The sequence below is a fragment of the Xiphophorus couchianus genome, chromosome 17, assembly GCF_001444195.1.
Source record: "Xiphophorus couchianus chromosome 17, X_couchianus-1.0, whole genome shotgun sequence".
Lineage (NCBI taxonomy): Eukaryota > Metazoa > Chordata > Actinopteri > Cyprinodontiformes > Poeciliidae > Xiphophorus > Xiphophorus couchianus.
In genome coordinates this window covers 2,549,987-2,569,791 of record NC_040244.1, presented here as the reverse complement: position 1 = coordinate 2,569,791, position 19,805 = coordinate 2,549,987, and the positions used below count along the sequence as shown (strand labels likewise).

At 37.2% G+C, this 19,805-nt stretch overlaps 1 protein-coding gene across 23 annotated transcripts in view; it reads right to left on the bottom strand.

The window, feature by feature from the left end:
- Positions 1–9,147: 9,147 nt before the first annotated feature.
- Positions 9,148–19,805, bottom strand: part of celf2 (cugbp, Elav-like family member 2) — a 285,915-nt gene continuing 275,257 nt past the window's right edge. For 22 of the 23 annotated variants that reach the window (XM_028044204.1, XM_028044183.1, XM_028044189.1 and 19 more), the window contains 2 exons: positions 18,064–18,207; positions 9,148–16,770 (listed from right to left, as the gene is read on the bottom strand). In XM_028044204.1, coding sequence (XP_027900005.1) covers positions 16,643–16,770; positions 18,064–18,207 — 272 coding nt within the window. In that variant the 3' untranslated portion in view covers positions 9,148–16,642. The remainder of the gene's footprint in view (positions 16,771–18,063; positions 18,208–19,805) is intronic. The other variant, XM_028044181.1, reaches the window with a different exon arrangement.

The window sequence follows — 19,805 nt, the reverse complement described above, 5'->3', positions numbered from 1 at the left end:
CGCCGCGTTGCTGTTTACATATCAACATCTGCAACATCTGATCTCCAGTGTCACCTGCAAGCTCTGCAGCCTGGTTTGTTTAGAGAAAACTTTAAATGTGTGGAAGGTAACAAGAACGGCAGGAATATTTAAAGGAATTAGTTTCAAGTTGATCACTGGGTAGAAAAACTGTAAAATCTCTAAATATTTTATTGTGATTTTAGGTGAAGGGAAAGATAAACAATAATTTGAGATAAACCAATTGCAATCTAATTTCATCTCATAAAAAAAAAACACAATCCAGAGCAAACAATTAGCTTAAAACTCACTTCATTAGTAAAGGTGCAGGTGACTGAACCTTTAAAAACATGAAAAATAACCATCTTTTGTTTTTAAATAAAGATATAACTAAATCCTGTTTAAGGTTTCATATATATTTTAGAAATATCTTTTCATGTCAAGTTGGAAACCATGTGCTTTTTTTACTTTTACTATTTACTTTTTTGTATCCTTCCTGTCTTCCCAAAAGCTTTAAGTTTTCTTATTTTAAAGCAACAAAACAAACAAAACATATACATTTAAAAAAAATAAGATAATGAAACATTTGTAACTCTAAGAGTTTAAATGAGCTGAACTAAGGGTAAAAATGACTGTTCAGATAAAGGATCGTAAAGGTCTAGTCAAAGTTCAAAAAGTCTTTTCATCACGTTGGTCAGAGTTTAAGATTCTGTGGGTGGAAAGGCAACAAACTGAAAACCAGAAACCCAGAATGACTAGAAACACTGAAAATAAACAGATTAAAAATCTTTCATAGGATAAATCTGTTCTACATTCTCCAGGTTGTTGAAATACTGATATCCCATCAAAAATATAATTTTATATTCATAATTTTGAATATATGCATGTAAATGTTTATTATATGAATATTATAATTAGTTTTGTTTTCTCTCTGCAATGGACCACGGTACTGTGTCCCTGTCAGGTCTAAATACCTATTAAGGACACATTAAACACACACAGGAAAGACAAGAGAGTTAGATTCTTTGTTTCTCGCGAGGAGAACGGACAGAGATGTGCTTTCAGTTTCAAATTTCCAACCGCTCTGAAAACACATATGCCTGCTCCTCTATTTTATTGCTTTCAGAGTCCCTATCACAGAGAGCACTGCAACTCTAGGGGGTGGGGTCAAAGCATTTTAGTTGCAGTGCTAATGACAATCACTAACTAAACACATGTTATCTACACTCTAAATCCTTCTTGCTCCAGGCACGACGTCGAATGGGACACGTTGTATATCTTCAAAGCAACGGCTTTGTAGCACAAAGAAGAACAGAGCAGAGTTTATTGTCAGGCTTGTAAAACTCTGCTGGGAGCAACTAACACCTCCATCTCCCAGGGAGTCCTGCTGGGAATATCTATCACCTCTCTCTCTCCCAAGGAGGCCTTAGGAAGGAATCAGAGCTATTTAACACACAGAAACATTACTTATACTAAGAGTAAAAGAATTAAAAGCATATAAGTAAACATTATCTAAATGTAACTACAAGGCTACATAATACAACGAATATTTGATAATACTAGTAATACAATTTACCCAACAGTCCTTAATAAAGTTTAAAGTTTAATTGAATATAAAGCTTCCTTTAGTACAATTAAGTTAGTTTTCAAGACCTGGGCATAAAAAGCCATGAAGTCATAAGGATGGTTGTCAACAAAACAAAAAAATTGTAAAGTGGAAAAATATTTCTGGAAGGCTGAAAGCGCTTACATTTCATTCCAATCTGACACAATATTAAAAATAATTGTGTTTTCTTTTGTTATTAATTAAAAAACTGTGGCCTTCAAAGAGTTAGAAAAATTGAAATGTGAATATTTGTTAATATTTTATACTTAAACAGTACAGGTGAAATATCAGACTTTAAAGTGGAATTAATGATATTTTTTATTACGTTTCTTGAATTCTGGAGTTCAGCTCAAATTATTTCAACCTTTCCAAGTGATAAAACAGAATCAATAAGCCGCTTTAACGTGTTAAAATCCATTTATAACTCACCATCATGGACTCAGAACACCTGTTAACTGGTTCAGTTCTTCTTCTTCCGTCTGTTGGCAGAGTCGCACCGCCACCTGCTGGTTAAAAGCTCGAACCGCATTTCCAACATCCTCAACAGTCTTGGATTTTTGTCTCGTCACCTCAGCTCAGATGATTCATAAGTACTGACCAGTGACGTGCGGTGAGGTTCATAGCTGGTGAGGCACTGACGTCATCAGAATCAGATTTGCAAATAGATGCATAGATTGACAGCAGTTTACAGGTTATGTTTCACTTCTGCATCCTTACACATACAAACTGTAGCTCACAAAACACACATTTCCTTAAAAAACAAAACAAAATAAATGTTATTACTGTCTTACCTTTACTTATAAATGAAGTCCATGCGTCGCTCCTTCTGCACAAAAACATCCGTCACTTTGCGATAGAAGTCCTCCTTATCTTCCTTCAGTTTTAAAAGTCTCTCTGTCTCAATGGAGATCACTGCCAGGGAAGAAAGCCTTCCTTGAATGTAGTCATCCATGTCGAAAGTCGGGATAAGCGAGAGGAAAAAAATCACTATCTCTATTGCTTCCCGAATCGTTTAGCCTAGCTCGCTGTCACGTACTCGGCAGTTGAGGAGTGAACAAGACGAACGTCTGGGATCTTGAGCGCCCCCTGCCATGAGGCAAGAGAACTGCCTGCCTCACCTCGAACCTGTTCTCTGCCGTTTATAATCGCTCATTACACGAAACACGTTACACAAACACAGTTGGTGACAAAAAGCACTGTACATTATATACATAAGCTAAATTATTGGAAATAAGTTCACATATTAAATTTGTTTAAACCATTTTATTGACGCCGTACAGCAACATGCTCTCTCCGCTTAGCAGCCAGCGCAGAGCCAGGGGTTGCGCAATCCAAGGTGAGGCAGAGCTCGCTGCTGCCTCACCGGCATCGCTTCCAAGCATTTCAATGGGAAAATAAGAAAATTCTACGGTGGCCGACAGGTGCAAATGCGCAGCAAAAGAGAAAACATGCAAACAAACAAAAAACACGCGCACAAATTAAATGCAGCAAACAAAAAGAGAGACGCAAACAAAAAAGAAGACACCCCCGAATGAAATGCAGCAAACAAAAAGTGTTGAAAAACGGAAGTGCTCCAGACCACTAGGGGGAGTCAAAGAAAATCGAGACCGAGCTCAGAACGGTATGACTGACACAAAGTCTATCACGCTACCCATAAATTATTCTGTTATTCTATAATATTATAAAAGACGGCGTATCTGAAAAGAAATATAGTTATACGTACCTTTACTTTTTTTCAAATTTCTTTCTTTGAATCTTGCATCTGGTCCCATAGAAATGAATACTATTTTCTTTGACTCCCCCTAGTGGTCTGGAGCACTTCCGTTTTCAACACTTTTTGTTTGCTGCATTTCATTCGGGGGTGTTTTCTTTTTTGTTTGCGTCTCTCTTTTTGTTTGCTGCATTTCATTCGGGGGTGTTTTCTTTTTTGTTTGCGTCTGTCTTTTTGTTTGCTGCATTTTATTCGCTTCTTGCTTGCCGCATTTAATTTGTGCGCGTGTTTTTTGTTTGTTTGCATGTTTTCTCTTTTGCTGCGCATTTGCACCTGTCGGCCACCGTAAAATTCAGCGATTTTGAACAAATAAAAATCAAAATTGGTGAAGCTACATGAAAAATAAATATTTTTGAGTACAAACCACCGGATGAATATAACAATTTAAATTACTTTATGATTATATATTTTCTTTCTTTCCATGATGGCTGGTGAGGCACTGCCTCACCTGCCTCCCCTGACCGCACGTCACTGGTACTGACATATTAAACTGAACAGCATTCTGGGTATATTTAGCGGTGTAAATATGGCTTCTGTTGTAATTTAACAAACTGAATTAAATCAAATTAAAGGGATTATCAGAATAAACAGTCTGTTCTCAGGTAGACCATCGATCTAATTTAATCTGACTCTGGATTGATCCGTTCTTTCACTTCACAGGTTCTCCCTTATTGAACACGTCCATCAGCTGCCAGGGAGCCAGAAGCTGAATCTCAGTAGAATAAGCTAGTATTTAAAATATAATGGTTTATTGTATCCAGGGAGGATATTTTAAAGGCTGGAAGGTTGATGTTTAATATTAAACCAGGTCAATGTTTGATATGGTGAAGCAGAACAATAAACTGACCAACATGTTTCCAAGCAGGTCAGAGACTTTCTCAGAGTTCTGAGTCCAGTTTTTAGTCAAAGTTTAACTAGTTAATAAAGTTTCACATTATTTAATATCAGGTATTTCTACTGAGGTCAGGGTTTAAATATAGAGCCTGGAAAACAGGATGAATGGATAAAAAGCTGAATGTTCTCTGTGTTTGCTGTTGTTCAGTTCTTCCAGTGAATCCAGAACCTTTAATATTTGCTGGATCAAAACAATCTGATCAGTAATCTGATTAATAATCTAATCTGTTTATAATCCCAACTCTCTCCACATCAGGGCATGAACCCGATTCTTTCCCCCACTTCCGCCTAAACCTAAACACCGACCGGAAGTTCTGAGCAGCTGATCTGAGCTCCCTTCAGTACCGCAGCGCCGCCGCTAGATGGCAGCATTGCATCACATGCTGTGAACTCTCCTGTTTTTGCTGCCTGCTGCCAGCGAGCTGAGTTATTACATAAGCAGAAAAATCAGCAGTATTTCACCGAACAAAGCCGGTGAGTCACTTCAGCTCTTCAAAGCAAACAGAAACGGAAATATGGAGGAAAAAAACGAGAATAAACGGCCTTCCTTTGATCCCCACTATAATTTAATTACCTGCATACCGCAGAGGGGCTTTATTTGGATTTTTCGTCTTATTTTCAGATAGATTCAAAGAACAGCTTTTAAAAATGTTCTTTGTTGCATCTGCGAGCAAAAGCAGGATGTACATGGTGACGTCATAGCAGCTAGAAAACAACAAAACTCAAATCCAATTCCTCTAATACAGAGTCGGAGTAATGATTTTAGTTATTAAACGTTCATGTTTTTATTTAGTTTTGACAGGAAGAACTTGGTTATTTTCTAAATACATAAATGTCTGGATGACATTTAGCAGGTTGTAATCTTTACTCAATCAAACCACAAGTATCGCAAAGAAAACTAAAACATAAACTGATTTATTAAACATGATTAAAATAAACTACATTATTTTCTTAATTGTTTAGTTTTGTAAACTTTATGCTTATAAACTTTCACCTAAATGTTTTTTTTCTTTATATTTCAGTGTTTTATTTTATGTTTACATTAATTTGCACATTTTTCTTTCAGGTTTGGACTCAGTTGTTGCTTTAGAACCGTTTTTGTGTGGAAATAATCGGACCTGCTGGTTTCCCCTCCTGGCTCTTAACCTCCATTAGCTCAAAACCCAACACTTATTTTTTTATTTATTTATTTCCTCTTTCAGTTGGTGAATTATTTCCTCCTTTGATGAATTTGCATTATTCCATTTCCTTTCACCTGCAGAAATACGACCCGTCTGAACTCTGGTGTTTTCATTTGCAAACAGTTTCTTTTTGTTTGGAGCATCAGTTCAGCTCCGTAAATATTGGTGCGTTCGTTGTGAGAATTATTCAGTGAAAGCGTCGCGAGGCTTTATGATGGCGGCTTCAGAGGGAGGAAAGGTGGCGACCAGGGAAAACATTCACAGAAAGGATTCAGTCACAAAACTTTGATTTGATGTGCAAAAGCTGGCGAATGTATTCACAAACCTTTCATTCAATTCATATTTTATTAAATTACAACAAACTTTTAGTTTTTTTAGGTGACAGACAACATAAAGAATAGTAAAAAGAAGAGAAATGTCTGAGTTTTCTGTCTTTCTTTGAAACATTATTTTTATAAGTTAATTTGTTATAAGTTTTAAAGCTACTTGTTGGTCTGTCATTAAAAAAAATCCCTCTAAAATGTGTCAAACTTGAGGTTTGTGGGCCAAATCTGGCCCACCGTAGTTTTTTATACGGTCCTTTAGGCTATAGATGATAAAAATTACATCACACATAATCAATTCATAAATCAATACATTTGCGGATTTGTTACAAATGTTCTGCAGAAAATGTGAAAAACATTAGATGAAGCGATACTAACTCCCACCTGTAGGCGGCAGTATTTCTTACTTTTTAAGTTATCGTCATAAAGTAAAATGTAATATCAGACATAAGTGCAAAAATGACAAAATTTCTTTCAAATATTTCTAAATTAACTCGACTCTGATTTTGATTGTAAAAATGTTAAAAAATCAAAGTAATTGTGAAATCCGGGATGGATGTGAAAAGATGTTCAATATAGTATAATAATCTAATATTAATAAGAACTTATCGAATGCAGAGATGACTACTTATGAATACTTTAACAGTTTGTTAAAGAGTGCCTCAGGCCCTTTAAGAACATTCAGGACCTTGGCTGCAACCTGTATTTTAAAATACTGAGTTTTTTAAAATTCAAATAAGTAAAACTGATGTCATTAAATTAGCATTTAAATGCAAACGTAATTAGAATATGGTTGATATTTGTGATGGTCGATCGTTGGTGGTGAACCTACCTGAAGTCCTCATGGATCCTGAAAGCAGCAGAAACTCGGCATCCTGACGCCCAGCGATGTAAAACATTCTCATCTAAATTCATTTTAAAGTTCGACTTGAATAAAGAGGAAAAATTGGAGTTTTTTTCTGCAGATATTGTCTCGTATTAAAGGCCTGTGTCTGCCCAAAGGTTGGATCCACAGCTAAAAATGAAATGCAGAATCAATATTTAATAACACAGCAGGCGGGCGGAGCAGTGATGAGAAACTACTCTGCCTTTATGTGTGTGTCTGTTATGAAGACAAAATTTAAAACCGCTTTAAGCTTCTGGTTTTGTTTTTAAAGCAGGCAGGTCTGTTCAGTTTCTGCGAGTGAAAGGTGAAAACCCTTGACCTTTGACTTCTCTTTCCTCTTCCTTCTCTACGGGGGATGCAGTTGTGACGGTGAGACAGCACGGAGTGGATTGGACACAGATTGGACAGACAGTGGACACGTCTCGCCCAGGACAGCGGACAGCACAGGAAATATTTACAATATCAATAACCAATGATCCGATGCAAAGCAGATCAATGTGATGGACGTAGGAAGATTAAAAGTTACGATTTGAAGGTATATTTCAAAACTTTGGGAAATACACCAGTTTATCTAAAACATAACAGGCAGAAATCTAACAATAAACATTTATTTAAAGATGTGCAACAATTTATTTTCCGATCAGTAATTATTTTTGTAAATTTCACTTCCCAATAAAAACAATTGGGGAAATCATTGTTTTCTATTGTTTATGTGGTTGCAGAGCTGCAGCACAGCAGAGAGGGACGGAAACGGAAACTACGTTTGTTTACAAGATTATATTTTTGATTTATTTATCCAAGTCTTGCTTAAATTTTCTTGAACCATATTTTATTAGCTTTGTGATATGAGTTATTTCAAGTAAAATAGATCTAGTTTGTATTCAGACAAACTAAATCACTAAACTTCTTGTTTCACAACTCAAAAGTAAAACAAAACTAAGAAACAAACTCATCAAACGATCTCAGTAAATACTGAAGGAAAAAACAATTACCTACAGGTAAGTAAGTCTGTTTAGCTTAAACGTTCACCTTTAGGTCATATAGAAATGTTTTTTAATCTATAAAAAAATCTGACTGTGTATAAAATGGTGGATTTAATCATATAAAGGTTAATGTTTATGTCAAACTAGGCTTTAAGATAATTCTGACTACAGTGGATAAATTGCTGGTTGTTACATCGTTGTGGTTTATGCAGAAGCTTTAGCTAATGTTAGCATGTTAGCTATCGTAAGCATCTTGAAAATCTTTTTAAACATAAACAGAATATTGTTTTTTTACGTCAAATGCAGAATTTGTGGCTTTAAAACAACAGTGAATTTCTGTCATTATAAGCAAACCCCAGTTGCGAGTTGGAACTAGCCCCTGCTAGCTAACATTTTAGCAATCATTGACATGTTAGCTGCTTCACTAGAATATATTTACTAATAAAAAAGTTTTGAGTCAAATCAGTTTGAGGCTTTGAAACTGATTTTTCTAAACTTGTGAGATAATTTGTGGTTCTAACATCATGATGGCTAATGTTAGCCATCATGCTGGCTAATGTTAGCATGCTAGTCAAGTCAACATTTCTTTATGTAGCACATTTTCAACAACCTCATCTGACCAAAGAGCTTCACAGTAATTACATCATAGGTAGACAAATAAGATAAAAATACATTTAAACTAGAATTGGCAGTAAAATACCAAAACAATAACACAAATAAAAACCAAGAAATATTTAATTTCAGTTGCAGCAATTTAGCAAAAAACTTGAATCAATTAATCTTTACATTTTTTAAAATTGGTGTAGCTACTTTAGCTACACAGTCAGTGTGCTAGCTACTCGGATATCTATACTGAACAATAAATGAAAAAATTAATAATTTTTTTTGCCAAATGCAGATCAATATGACAATGTTTTTGAAACCATAGACATTACTGGTTGTACTGGTTTTAATCATCTCAGTTTAAGATGGACTCCCACTAAAATGTTTCAGCTAATGCTAGCATGTTTGGTGCTAACAGCAGTTCAGTTCAAAATCAACAATTCTTCCACTTACTGTGCATGTTTCAGAGTTTTAACGGATTTTAATGATAGAAAATATATTAAAGTTTATCCTGTTTTATTGTGCATTTCCCAAAATGACAAATTATATCTTCATGCTGAGAAAGTGAGTTGTTTTCTACGCCCATCCTAAGTTTTTTTTCATCTAGATGAACCGATACAATAACATGTTTTTTCTGACTGTCGCGCAGCAGCTTGGGCTACACAGTAATATACATGCAAACGGTTCGATGTATATTTACTATGTTTAGTGAGAACAGCATAGTGAGTTGTCATTGAGGATGGAGTCAACTTTACTATGTGGTCCAAACAGAAAACACAGAAAACAGGTGGGAGGAACGACAGAATGAGCGAGAGCAAGGAAGGAAGAGAGAGAAAGAAACGGAAGATGAAACGGTACAACATCAGACGGCCACTGGAACATAACAACACAGAGAGAGACAAGTATTAGGAAAAATGGTTTAATATAGGAGACAGAAGCAAAAAACTGCATCACACAAGAACATACGTTTACAAAAATAATTCTGACTGCTTCAGCTACACAGTTAGTTCACAGAGAAGGACAGAGAAACCGGAAAAACTCTAAACAGCTAAAAGCAAAAGGTTTCTAATTAGTTGATCTCTTTATTAAACGAATACATTAATCCACTGAAGGTGACTAAATACTTCTATTCTTTCTTTTTCTATAATTGTCTTATGGTGTAGACGACAATACAGAAGTCAAATGAAACTTACCGCTGTTGTATAGACAAACTTGCTAGAACTACTAATAAGTAAAATGAAAGGTCTGACACTCACCTACCCTCCTCTTTTGAAAAAGAAAAAAAACATTAAAGTGAGGAAAAAGAAGTGAAAGAAATAAAGCCAAAGATCTTTTAGAAAATCTTATATCAAAAGCCAACGTTCTTGATGCCAGCTAGAAATCATACTCGGGGACCAGTCGGGTCAGGCCACATCACCAGGCCAGACAGCGTTTTTCTAAGATTTTTTTGTTGTATCCTTTAATCTCCAGTATAAAAAATTCCACTGGTACAAAATGCATAAGTACAATCAGTTGTAGAAATAGGAAAGCCTGCATTTTTTGTACTTTTTAAATCCCATCCAGTGACAGATTTCCAAGTGTTGTCAAACAAACATACATCACGCTTACAGGATCCACTGAAATGCATTGACTTTGGCTTCTCTCAAGACAATAACTCTGAAACTACTGAAAACCATTTTGAGTCAAAATTAACAAAAGCAACAACAGCAACAACAAAAATCTGATTTTTTTGGTAAATTTTTGTAGTTTTTTTCTTTACAGACAACAAGCTCTATTTTTATGCCACGGAAAGAGAACACACAAAACATTTTTCTCCTCAAAAAACTTGACATAAGCCATAATGCAAAGAAACAACAAGTTAGATTTTTTTTGTCCTTTCAGATTTCAGTATTTGATAAATAGCACTTAAGATAATTAAGAAAGAAGGAGAACAGAGAAGTGAACAGTGACGAGATAGAAAGATTACAACGAGCGTTGGCGATGACAGCCCCTGAGGTGAGCCGCTCCACAGAAACTCGGCTTCTTGTGCTTCCAAAGGCGAGATGCTTCGAGCTAACGCTGCGCCACGTCGGGCTGTGTGCAAGTTGGTGCAATTTGGCAGCGCAAAATATCATTTTTGGACTTTTACAGGTCTTTAACATCTAGCATCTGCGTTTAAATGAAAAAATACTGTGCAAGAAAGAAGTGAGTGTGAAATATGGAGTTGTACAGAGGATATAAAAAGTTTACACACCACCTTAAAATGGAAGGTTTTTCTGATTAAGAATGACCGATTTATCGGCTAACGTAGAACAATTGACTCGGAAATTTTCTTTTGTTTAGTCCGCTTTAATCAAACTCGAGTTTGAATGAGCAGGAAACTCTGCTCCGCCTACAAACCTCAGTTTGGTTCAGTTGAGGTGAACTCACATGTGAACGCCAAGAGGACCAAGGAAGTCAGAACAACACAAAAATACTCGTATTACAAGATTAAAGTCACTATGAGGATAAAGTCGTAATAATATAAGAAAAGTCATTTTACAAGAATAAGGTGTAAATGAAATTGAAATAACATGAGAATACTCATATTATGAGAATAAACTAGTAATATTACCAGAAAAGAAGTCATATCGCAAGACTAAAATAATATTCTAAGAATAAAGTCGTACGACAATGAAGTTGAAATTATACGCCTTGGTGCAGCGCCCCCACAGGCCTGGAGGGGAACAGCTTGGTTTGACTAAAATGATGCAGTTTTGGTTCCCAGTCGAACCGAATCAATCGGACTATCAGGAGGGAAAACAACCCAGATCTGTCAGATTGGAAAGGAATCAGATTCAGGTCTGGATTCTGGCCTTTTCCTCATTATTTTGTTGATTTGGACGCTTGGAGAGTGTCGTCCTGCTAAAAACTGAAGTTGTTTGTCTTCAGCTTTCTACCAGAATGCTGAAGGTTTGATATCGATTTGGGACGGGTTCTGATTCCCTCCACCTTGTCCACCCAGCGTGAACTGAAAAAACCCCCAACATAAAACCATGACACTGTTTTTCAGTTCAACTTATGATATTTTCAAACCAAAACAAATAATCTTACATCTGTTTTGGAGCCCTCCAAGGCATTGTTGCTAAATTTGTCGAAGCTTATCCCGACTTTTTGTACCATAAATGAATAAACGATGCAGGAGATTGCTGCCAGTTGTACCATAAACAAATATCTCCACCATTTTGTTTTAAAAAGTATCGTACTCATGATGCTGTAAACATACCAAACACATAGGGGGCAGTGTAGCGCAAAGCTAAAACCAGCCAATCAGAATCCTTCAAAACAAAGATGACTTCCTGTTACAGATCAAATATGGCGGCAGGAAGTTCACTTGTGTGGACAGATTGAATTACTTTCAATGACCAAAGTTGAATATAAAGACGATGTTGATTAGGAATTGTAACAATGAAAGTGTGAGGATAAATTGAGAGAATCTAAACCTTTTAGATTTAAGAAGACATAAACTGTTTTCTTACACTTTGGTTGGAGTTTCCATAAATAATAATATTTAGGTGGATTGAAGGCCAAAATGCATAAAACTGTATTAATTTTCCCAGATATCGGACGACCTGTGTTCTGGCCTAAAGGTCCGATGCGTCTAATCCGATAAATAATCGTGAGAAAGATGCGTTTTAACGGGTGTGTAAACTTTTTAGGTCCACTGCACACAAATATTCCTCTGTTGGTTCTTAAATGTTCTGGCTGTTAAATGTGTAGTTATGGCTGTTTCTTTCTCCACTTTTGATGTATGCAGCATTAAAGTTCCACAATCAGAGAAATAACATTTCGGTTTGGTGTCGAGCGCCTAATGAAAGCGGCGCTGCCTTCATCTCGGCTCCGGTTGTTTTTTCCTGTGTGGACCTGCAGACGCGACCTCTTCCTCTTAACCCAACAAGCTTTTTATTTCCCCCGTCGCCGTTCCAATAAGATGCTCCTCCTGTTTCTAATAACCTCGGTTAGCCTGGGAGACAACAACCCGGAGAAGAGCGCGCGGCGTCCCTTCCCGTCTTAGCGGACGAAATGGAGGAAACCCAAACAGATGGGGCGTTAACGGCACACAGAACTGAACCTGGACTTGGCACAACATCCTCTACCTTTATAACACTGGTGCGACTCTCCCTGGTTAAGGCGACTGGTGAGCTTCTGTAGAAAATAATGCTGCCTTTTTTTTGTCTTTTTTGCAGACCGTAAACGAGGCTTTCAGGGAGGGGCAGTTGAATAGACTGACAACACTGTGCCATGTAAACGGCTCGACTATGTGAATGTCAATAACACACTTTGGCATCTATACATGATTTTGGCCCCTTACACGATGAGACAAAATAAATAAATAAGAGTTCAGCAGCAGATCCGGAGCGTCCCGCCTCCTTCCCGCCCGCCGGCCGGCCGACCCGACGGACGGACGGACCGACGGCGACGTGTGCTTTTTCCTAAACAGACTGAGGCTGAATGAACGAGTCTTGCCCTGTGCTTACATCATGAAAGCGTTTCGCTCCTCGGAGGTGATAAACAGTAACGATTCGCCATCAGATACAAACGACTCTGAAAGGTTTTTGAACTTAACAATAAGGGATTAGACGGGATTTAGAGAAATAAGGCTTCGCGTACGACTCTCGCTTTAATATTTTCAGCTGGGAGAGAAATGCGGCGAAGCCTGACGTTTGCGTCTGAGCGCGAGAGATGCTAATAAAAACAGAGAGAACAGGAGTGCAAAGATTTGTGGTAAGGCTTTCATGACTCAAACAGCGGTACAGTGGCTAAAAATATTAAAGTGATGAGTGTGTGTGTGTGTGTGTGTGTGTGTGCGTGTGTGGGTGTGTGGGTTGTGTGTGTTGTTGGGTAGCAGCGGTTGCTGAAGAGGATTTCACGCTCAGGGGCTCTCATGCACATTTAAAAAGTAAACTGTGAGGTCTGCAGGAGAGTGTTTGTGTGTCCATGTGTGCATATGTGTGTATAGATATATTTATATATATATTTATATGACACATGGGCACTTTTTACATCTTTACAAAGAAAAAAGCAAACATGACATTGTCAGGCAACAAGACCACAGAATAGCAAGTTAACAAACTCTTTTTTTAAATCTATACTTTAAATATGAGGGATCCATACAAAACACTTATAATAAAATACCCATGTTATCAAATTATTTCACAAGAAATACACTGACGCGCTAGGCAGGAAGTACCTCCAGGATTTGGCACTAAACTCCACTGATCTTGTCTTTTTTTCCTTATAAGACATTTTGCTGAACAACACATCTAAATATTGTTTCCCACGAGAGAAATAAAATAATAATGACATTGATGCTTCACGAGCTGACATTTTATATATATATATATTTATAGATATATTTATATTTATATATATTTTTAGGAATTTTATATAGCTAATTAACCAACAAGAGATTTAGCAAATAGGGACTCCTTAAAAATAAAATAAAAAAACAAATTAACTATTATAGTAATATGAAAGGCTTTGTCTATTGTTCAAGTAAACTGATTTTTTTTGTCTTCTCTTGAGAAAACATGAGACATTTAAGACCGTTAGACTTGTGATGAAACCACAACTAAACTTACAAGAAGCACCGACGTTAACGTGGGTTACAGGTATCGTAGTTTTTTTCCTCTATACATTTAAACAGTAGAAAATATAGGTAATTTCATCATGTGCATTTAAAACCACGGATTGTCTATCTGTGAGTCAGTTCAGCAAAAGGTGACACAAGTAGGTAGCATTTCTCACCCCCAAACAGGGCAAATGCCCTTTTTTATTTTATTTTTTTTAACCTTTAAACTACTCTAGAAAAAAGTGGTTCTATATATAGACTTTGAATGAGAAACAGAGCCACTTAAAATGGCCTTATCAAAAAACTTTACACTGCCTGAAAAATGTAAAAACCATTAGAGAGCTCTGAGAGAGTCTAATATTGATCAGACAGTTTTTATTAAAACTGTGTGGAAGTAGTCTTACTTCTCAGAGAAACTGGCACCAACTGCTTCTGGTGCTGCTTTTTTTGTTTTTCCGTCTGCAACCAGAAGCAAGATGAAGCGCCAATTCCTGTAGTGAACTTTCAAGTTTACGTTAAAATGAAAGAAGGAAAGAAAAAAATCACATAAAGAATGGAAATCACTTTTTTTAACCACAGGTTGTCATTTTTTTACCTCAAAAAGAACATTTTTTCATAAAAATCTCAGTCTTTCTAGTTAAATTTCATATGAATGCAGCTTTATCTTTTTCACATTAATTTATTTTCTTACCCACGCCTCCTTAAAATCCAAATGAGGTCACATGCAAAAAACAAAAAAAAAAGAAAAGAAAAAGAAACACAAAACCAAAACATAAAACTGATATTTAAAAGTCCAAAAAGCTAAAAGCTGAAAAGATCAGTAGGCAGCGGTGGAGGAGAACCAGGTTATGATCAGGTGAGCTCGGAAAAGACATCAGAGAAACAATGACGGGGTAGGAGGAAGAGGACACTTTTTTTGTTTGTTTTTTTGTTTGTTTTTTTTTTGGACGCCACGAAGACATGCTAGGCAAACGATGAACTAACAGGCATGGAGATGGGTTGTTCTAAAAGGGGGAAAGAAAAAACGGGAGAGGAGAGAGTTACACACAGAGAGCCAGAGCAGCACACCACAACAGCATCATCTTCCAAAGAAAACCAAACCAAAAGTCAACAACAAACAACAAACAAACCGGTAAACAGCAACATAACACACTGGTTTCATAAGCAGATTTAGCATTAATTTTACATTTCTTTACATACTAGAAAACTGACATTAATGTTATAGATTTACATTTACGAGCAACAACGCACATTCACACCCAAAGCCGTATCCATCACGTCCCAGATGGATGGTGTTGTTTGGGCAGCGATATTTTATTTTTTATCAATTTCCTTCTGTTTTAAAAATGTATTTTAAATTTTACAGACGGGAGGGGGGACAGACAGACAGACAGACAGACAGACAGACAAAAACACGTAAAAATTAAACGTTTAAAACAACCCTAACGAAATCGAAGAGGACAAATGGAGAAGTACGGATTGTAAAACGTAACGATGGATGAAGGTCACAGAGACAGGCGGGTTGTGGGAGGGCTTATGAAATCTGTCACCATGTTTCTGCACAAAACATAAAGAAAAACAAAATCAAACACTCGCGTGAAAGGATGTTAAAAAAGGAAAAACACCGGAGAACTTCAGCAGGTTTCTCCACAGGGTCGAGTTGAGCGATGCTGTTTACTTTATCGGAGTCCAATAACTTAACGATAGGCAATAAATAAAATCATTTTTTCTTCATCTGAGGCAGTAAAAATGTTGTATAAAAATAGAACTGCTTTTTTACAAATAAAATTTACAGGCCTGTGGCTTTACTGTACTTTGAATTATTTTTTTAATCTGTCAACAAACCTCAAGTATTTTCAGATACCCGCCCCTTTAACCCATAAACTTATTTTTGTAGTACTATTATTTCCTTCCACAAATTCTGGATTTAATTAATTTTTTTTTTCAAATCTACATGCTGTTATAATCTGTTCACATAAAAGACCAATGTGATCCGACCCAGAAAGTAAGAACAATTTTTTTAGATTTCTGTGAAATAAGAAAAACTGTATTTGTACATAAATGACCATGTTTAGCTGGATTTTGTGTTTTTTTTGTCTTCTTGGTGGTAGAGTGTAACTTTACAGTTAAGAGGCCACGAATGTTTTGCAGCCTTTGCTCCCGGGTTGCCAGCAGGCATCAAGGGGTTTTTCTGAGAAGCAGCGGCGGCCTGCAACCAACACCGTGGAGGTCAAAGGGCGAATGTGCATATTGGCGAGCGCGTTAAAAAAAGAGAAAATTTTGAAAAATGAACCCATCACAGCCTTCGAGTTCAAAACAGAAAACTAAAGAAAATTATGGTACCATGGCTCCTTTGTCTCAACTTTCCACTCAAACTAGTCTTTATAAATGTATAAATAATCAATGTAAAAGAATAAAATTAAAGTTTAAAGAAACTATTCTTTAAAAAACAACAACTTTCTTCCATTGTAAAGAGAAAGAAAAGTAGATTGCACAAAGTAATGGCAGAAATGGAAGTGTTCATGTGTGTCAAAAGCTGTAATAAATAATAATAGTTGAAGGCTTACATAGAAATCTTCAAAAATAACCAAGGAAAGTGCGTCTCCCTCAGGTGGTTGTAGGTCATCTCCCCCTACCTCCCACAATCCCTCTGCTCACCCCGACCCTCCCCCAGTCCCCAGGAGGCCATGGCTCGCTTTATTTTCAATAAACTTTTTTTAACCATCATTTTTGCTCTTTTTTAAATGGGGGGAGGGAGACTTACCCTAGCTGTGCTAACTGGGGGAGCGGACAGACCTAGTGCTAAGATCAGTAAGGTTTGCTGTCGTTCTTGGAGCGCTTCAGCTGCACCTTCAGCCGCTTCATGCCGATCTGGAAGCCGTTCATGGCCTGAATGGCTGCCTGTGCCGACACTGGATTGTCGTAGCTGACGAAGCCTGCGGGAAAAAACGGCGACATTTGATCGACGAGGCGTTGAGGCAAACAGAGAACTGAGCGTTTTGTTACATACTCTACTTCTTTCTGCCGTGTTGCAAGAACAAAATGATCAATGAAACTCTAAAAAAAGATCTTTAAAGTTTTACTAATGGGTAACGTTTATCTTTATTTGTGCAGAATCCCTAAAAATTCAAGGTTTTGATACTAAAACAGTTTTCAATAGAAGCTAATTATATGCAATACTGGATACAATCTGCTATTGTACAAATATTCCTCTTCAACAACTGAGTCCCTTAAAAACATAAATATGACTAAATATAATAGCTTTTAAATAAATCTGCACAACCTGAAGGTAATAGCTTACTTTGTTCAAAAGGAATTTGCTAGTTGTTTTGTTAGCTAACTGCTATTAGCAGTTTTGGTCAACATTTTTGAATTGAAACACTAAACAAAAGTTTAATTTATGACTGAATAAATCGATAAAACAGTTTTTCACTTCAGCTACCGCTAACCGTTACGTTCTCTTTTAACTATTTCATAAAATAGTGAGAAACCTTCGACTTTCCAAATCAAAATCTATATTCATAACGCTACAGTATGTAGCCCCTTATAAACAAAAAACACAAAGCGGGATTGTTAAACTCTGAAATGTGTTAAACTGACTTGCTAGCATAGCTAGCTTGGATACCTAAGTCTGCACGCTGTGATAGCTAACTGGTAGCTTAGCTAGCTAGCATTTCTGTTACACTTTAGAAAGGTTAAACAAAAATTAATATTTGTGCGTTGAGTACTGTCACATTTATTATGATTACAAACCTGTTTTCTGTGTGATGCGTTATTTGGTATTAGTTAGCATTTAAATGTTGCTTATTTTGTCAATATACAATGATATGCTGCTGACACTACACTGTGTGCTAGCTAACTGTTAGCACACAGGTAACTGTTTGCTTCTATAATTTGTTACACTTTAGAAAGCGTAAACAAAATATGCTCAGTGATTGATGATAATAATAATAATAGTTGTTTTTGTTCCTCAGTAATTGATTTATTTGGCTAACTATAGCCACCTACTGTACATTACAATGCTAATAAAAAAACAAATCAATATTCAACACTCCCATAGGATGTAACTGTAACCTTATCTAATAAAAACGTGTTTTTTCCGTGTGAAGCATTGTTTGGGTTTAATTAGCATTTAAATTTTGCTTATTTTGTTGATATAGTCTTCGATTATAATCATTGACTGATTAGCTGCCAGGTTATAAAGACAATAGAAGAACAAGTAAATGTACCAAAGCACTTGCTAAGGTTTGTCTGTTTGTCGATGAAGACTTTGGCGGAGACCACGTTTCCGAAAGGCATGAACATCTGCAGTAAATCCTGGTCTCCGAACTCCTGGGGCAGGTGGTAGATGAAGAGGTTGGCACCTTCAGGCCCTGGAGGGAAGGAAGGCGCGACAGCAAAGGTCAGGATGGGGTCACGCTGTTCACATCGAGCTCAGTGGAAACCGGCTGTCGTTATAGGAACGCAGCTCAAACACAACGCTTGGCACAACGTGTGCTGGCCTTGGGTTTACCGCCGCTTCCAAACAAAACCCAGAAATGTTGAAAGCTTTTCATTTTTAATAATTGTATTTTGGCTTGCTACAAACAAAGGATGGGGCTTTTTATTCATTCTTTCAGCTGCATGTTGTCTCTCTTAAGAGGGGTCACGGGTTCCCCAAGCCTCTTATCGATGCCAGCCTAATAGTTGTAGTAGGTCAGATCTCTCAGAAGCATTTCGTTCGCTCTCCACGGCTAAGTGAAGCCGCCATGTCTTTGTTTCCCTGAAGGGTTTTGAACTCCAGGTAAATACAGGCAGCTTCTTCACAGTTCTCGTGCTGAAAGAAGAGGGGGCACAACAAACGGCATCCAGGCTGGTGTTTGTTTTTACTACACATTTCATCATCTGATTCGTATTCAGGTCTGTTGTCAAAGGCTTTTTAAATGTAATTCCAGCTGCCAGGTTGTATTACAGGTGGCACATCGTAGAAGCACAATTTGAGATGTTTTCTTTTCCAATTTTATAGCGGTAATTAAAAATTTATACCACAAAATGGCAATTTGGAGCAACTGGAAAAGATATTAACTGGTTGCAATGAAACGATTTTTTATCCAGAAATCTAGTCATGAAATCTTAGCAGAAAATCACATTTGATATGTTTTGAACCAAAAACCATCACTGTAATAATAATGGTCAAAGTAAGATTTTTCTTAGCTTGTTACTTTTGCTTGGAAAAGAGCTAAAACTTTGTCTTTGTCAAATAAATTTAAATCTAAGTCGCCTGAAGTAAAGTTTACCACATCAGAGCAAATGAAACCTGATTAAATCACAAACAGCATTTCCTTCATGTTTAATCAGTAATTTTAAAACAAACGTTTCTGACAAAGAACAGAAGTAAATCCTCAAAAACAGGAAAATACCAGATTTAGATGATAATGTGTCCATTTGTTGTTGTAAACAGGAAATAAATTGTTTTCTTGTTCATAGATTGCATTATTAATTTAATAATCTTGTTTATCGCCTCGAGGCGATTCTGGTCCACCATCCGGCGTCTCAGGGGGGGGAAGCGGTGCAGCACCAACACTGTTTATAGTGGGGATGGTGTGCTGCTGACCTCTACTCGGGACGTTGTGGGCCGGTGGGCAGAGTACTTCGAAGACCTCCTCAATCCCACCAACATGCCTTCCACTGAGGAAGCGGAGCCTGGGGACTCTGGGTTGGGCTCTCCAATCTCTGGGGGCGAGGTCGCCGAGGTGGTTAAAAAGCTCCTCGGTGGCAAGGCCCCGGGGGTGGATGAGATCCGCCCGGAGTTCCTTAAGGCTCTGGATGTTGTAGGGTTGTGTTGGTTGACGCGACTCTGCAGTATTGCATGGACATCGGGGGCAGTTCCCCTGGATTGGCAGACTGGGGTGGTGGTCCCCCTGTTCAAAAAGGGGGACCGGAGGGTGTGCTCCAATTATAGAGGGGTCACACTCTTAAGCCTCCCTGGCAA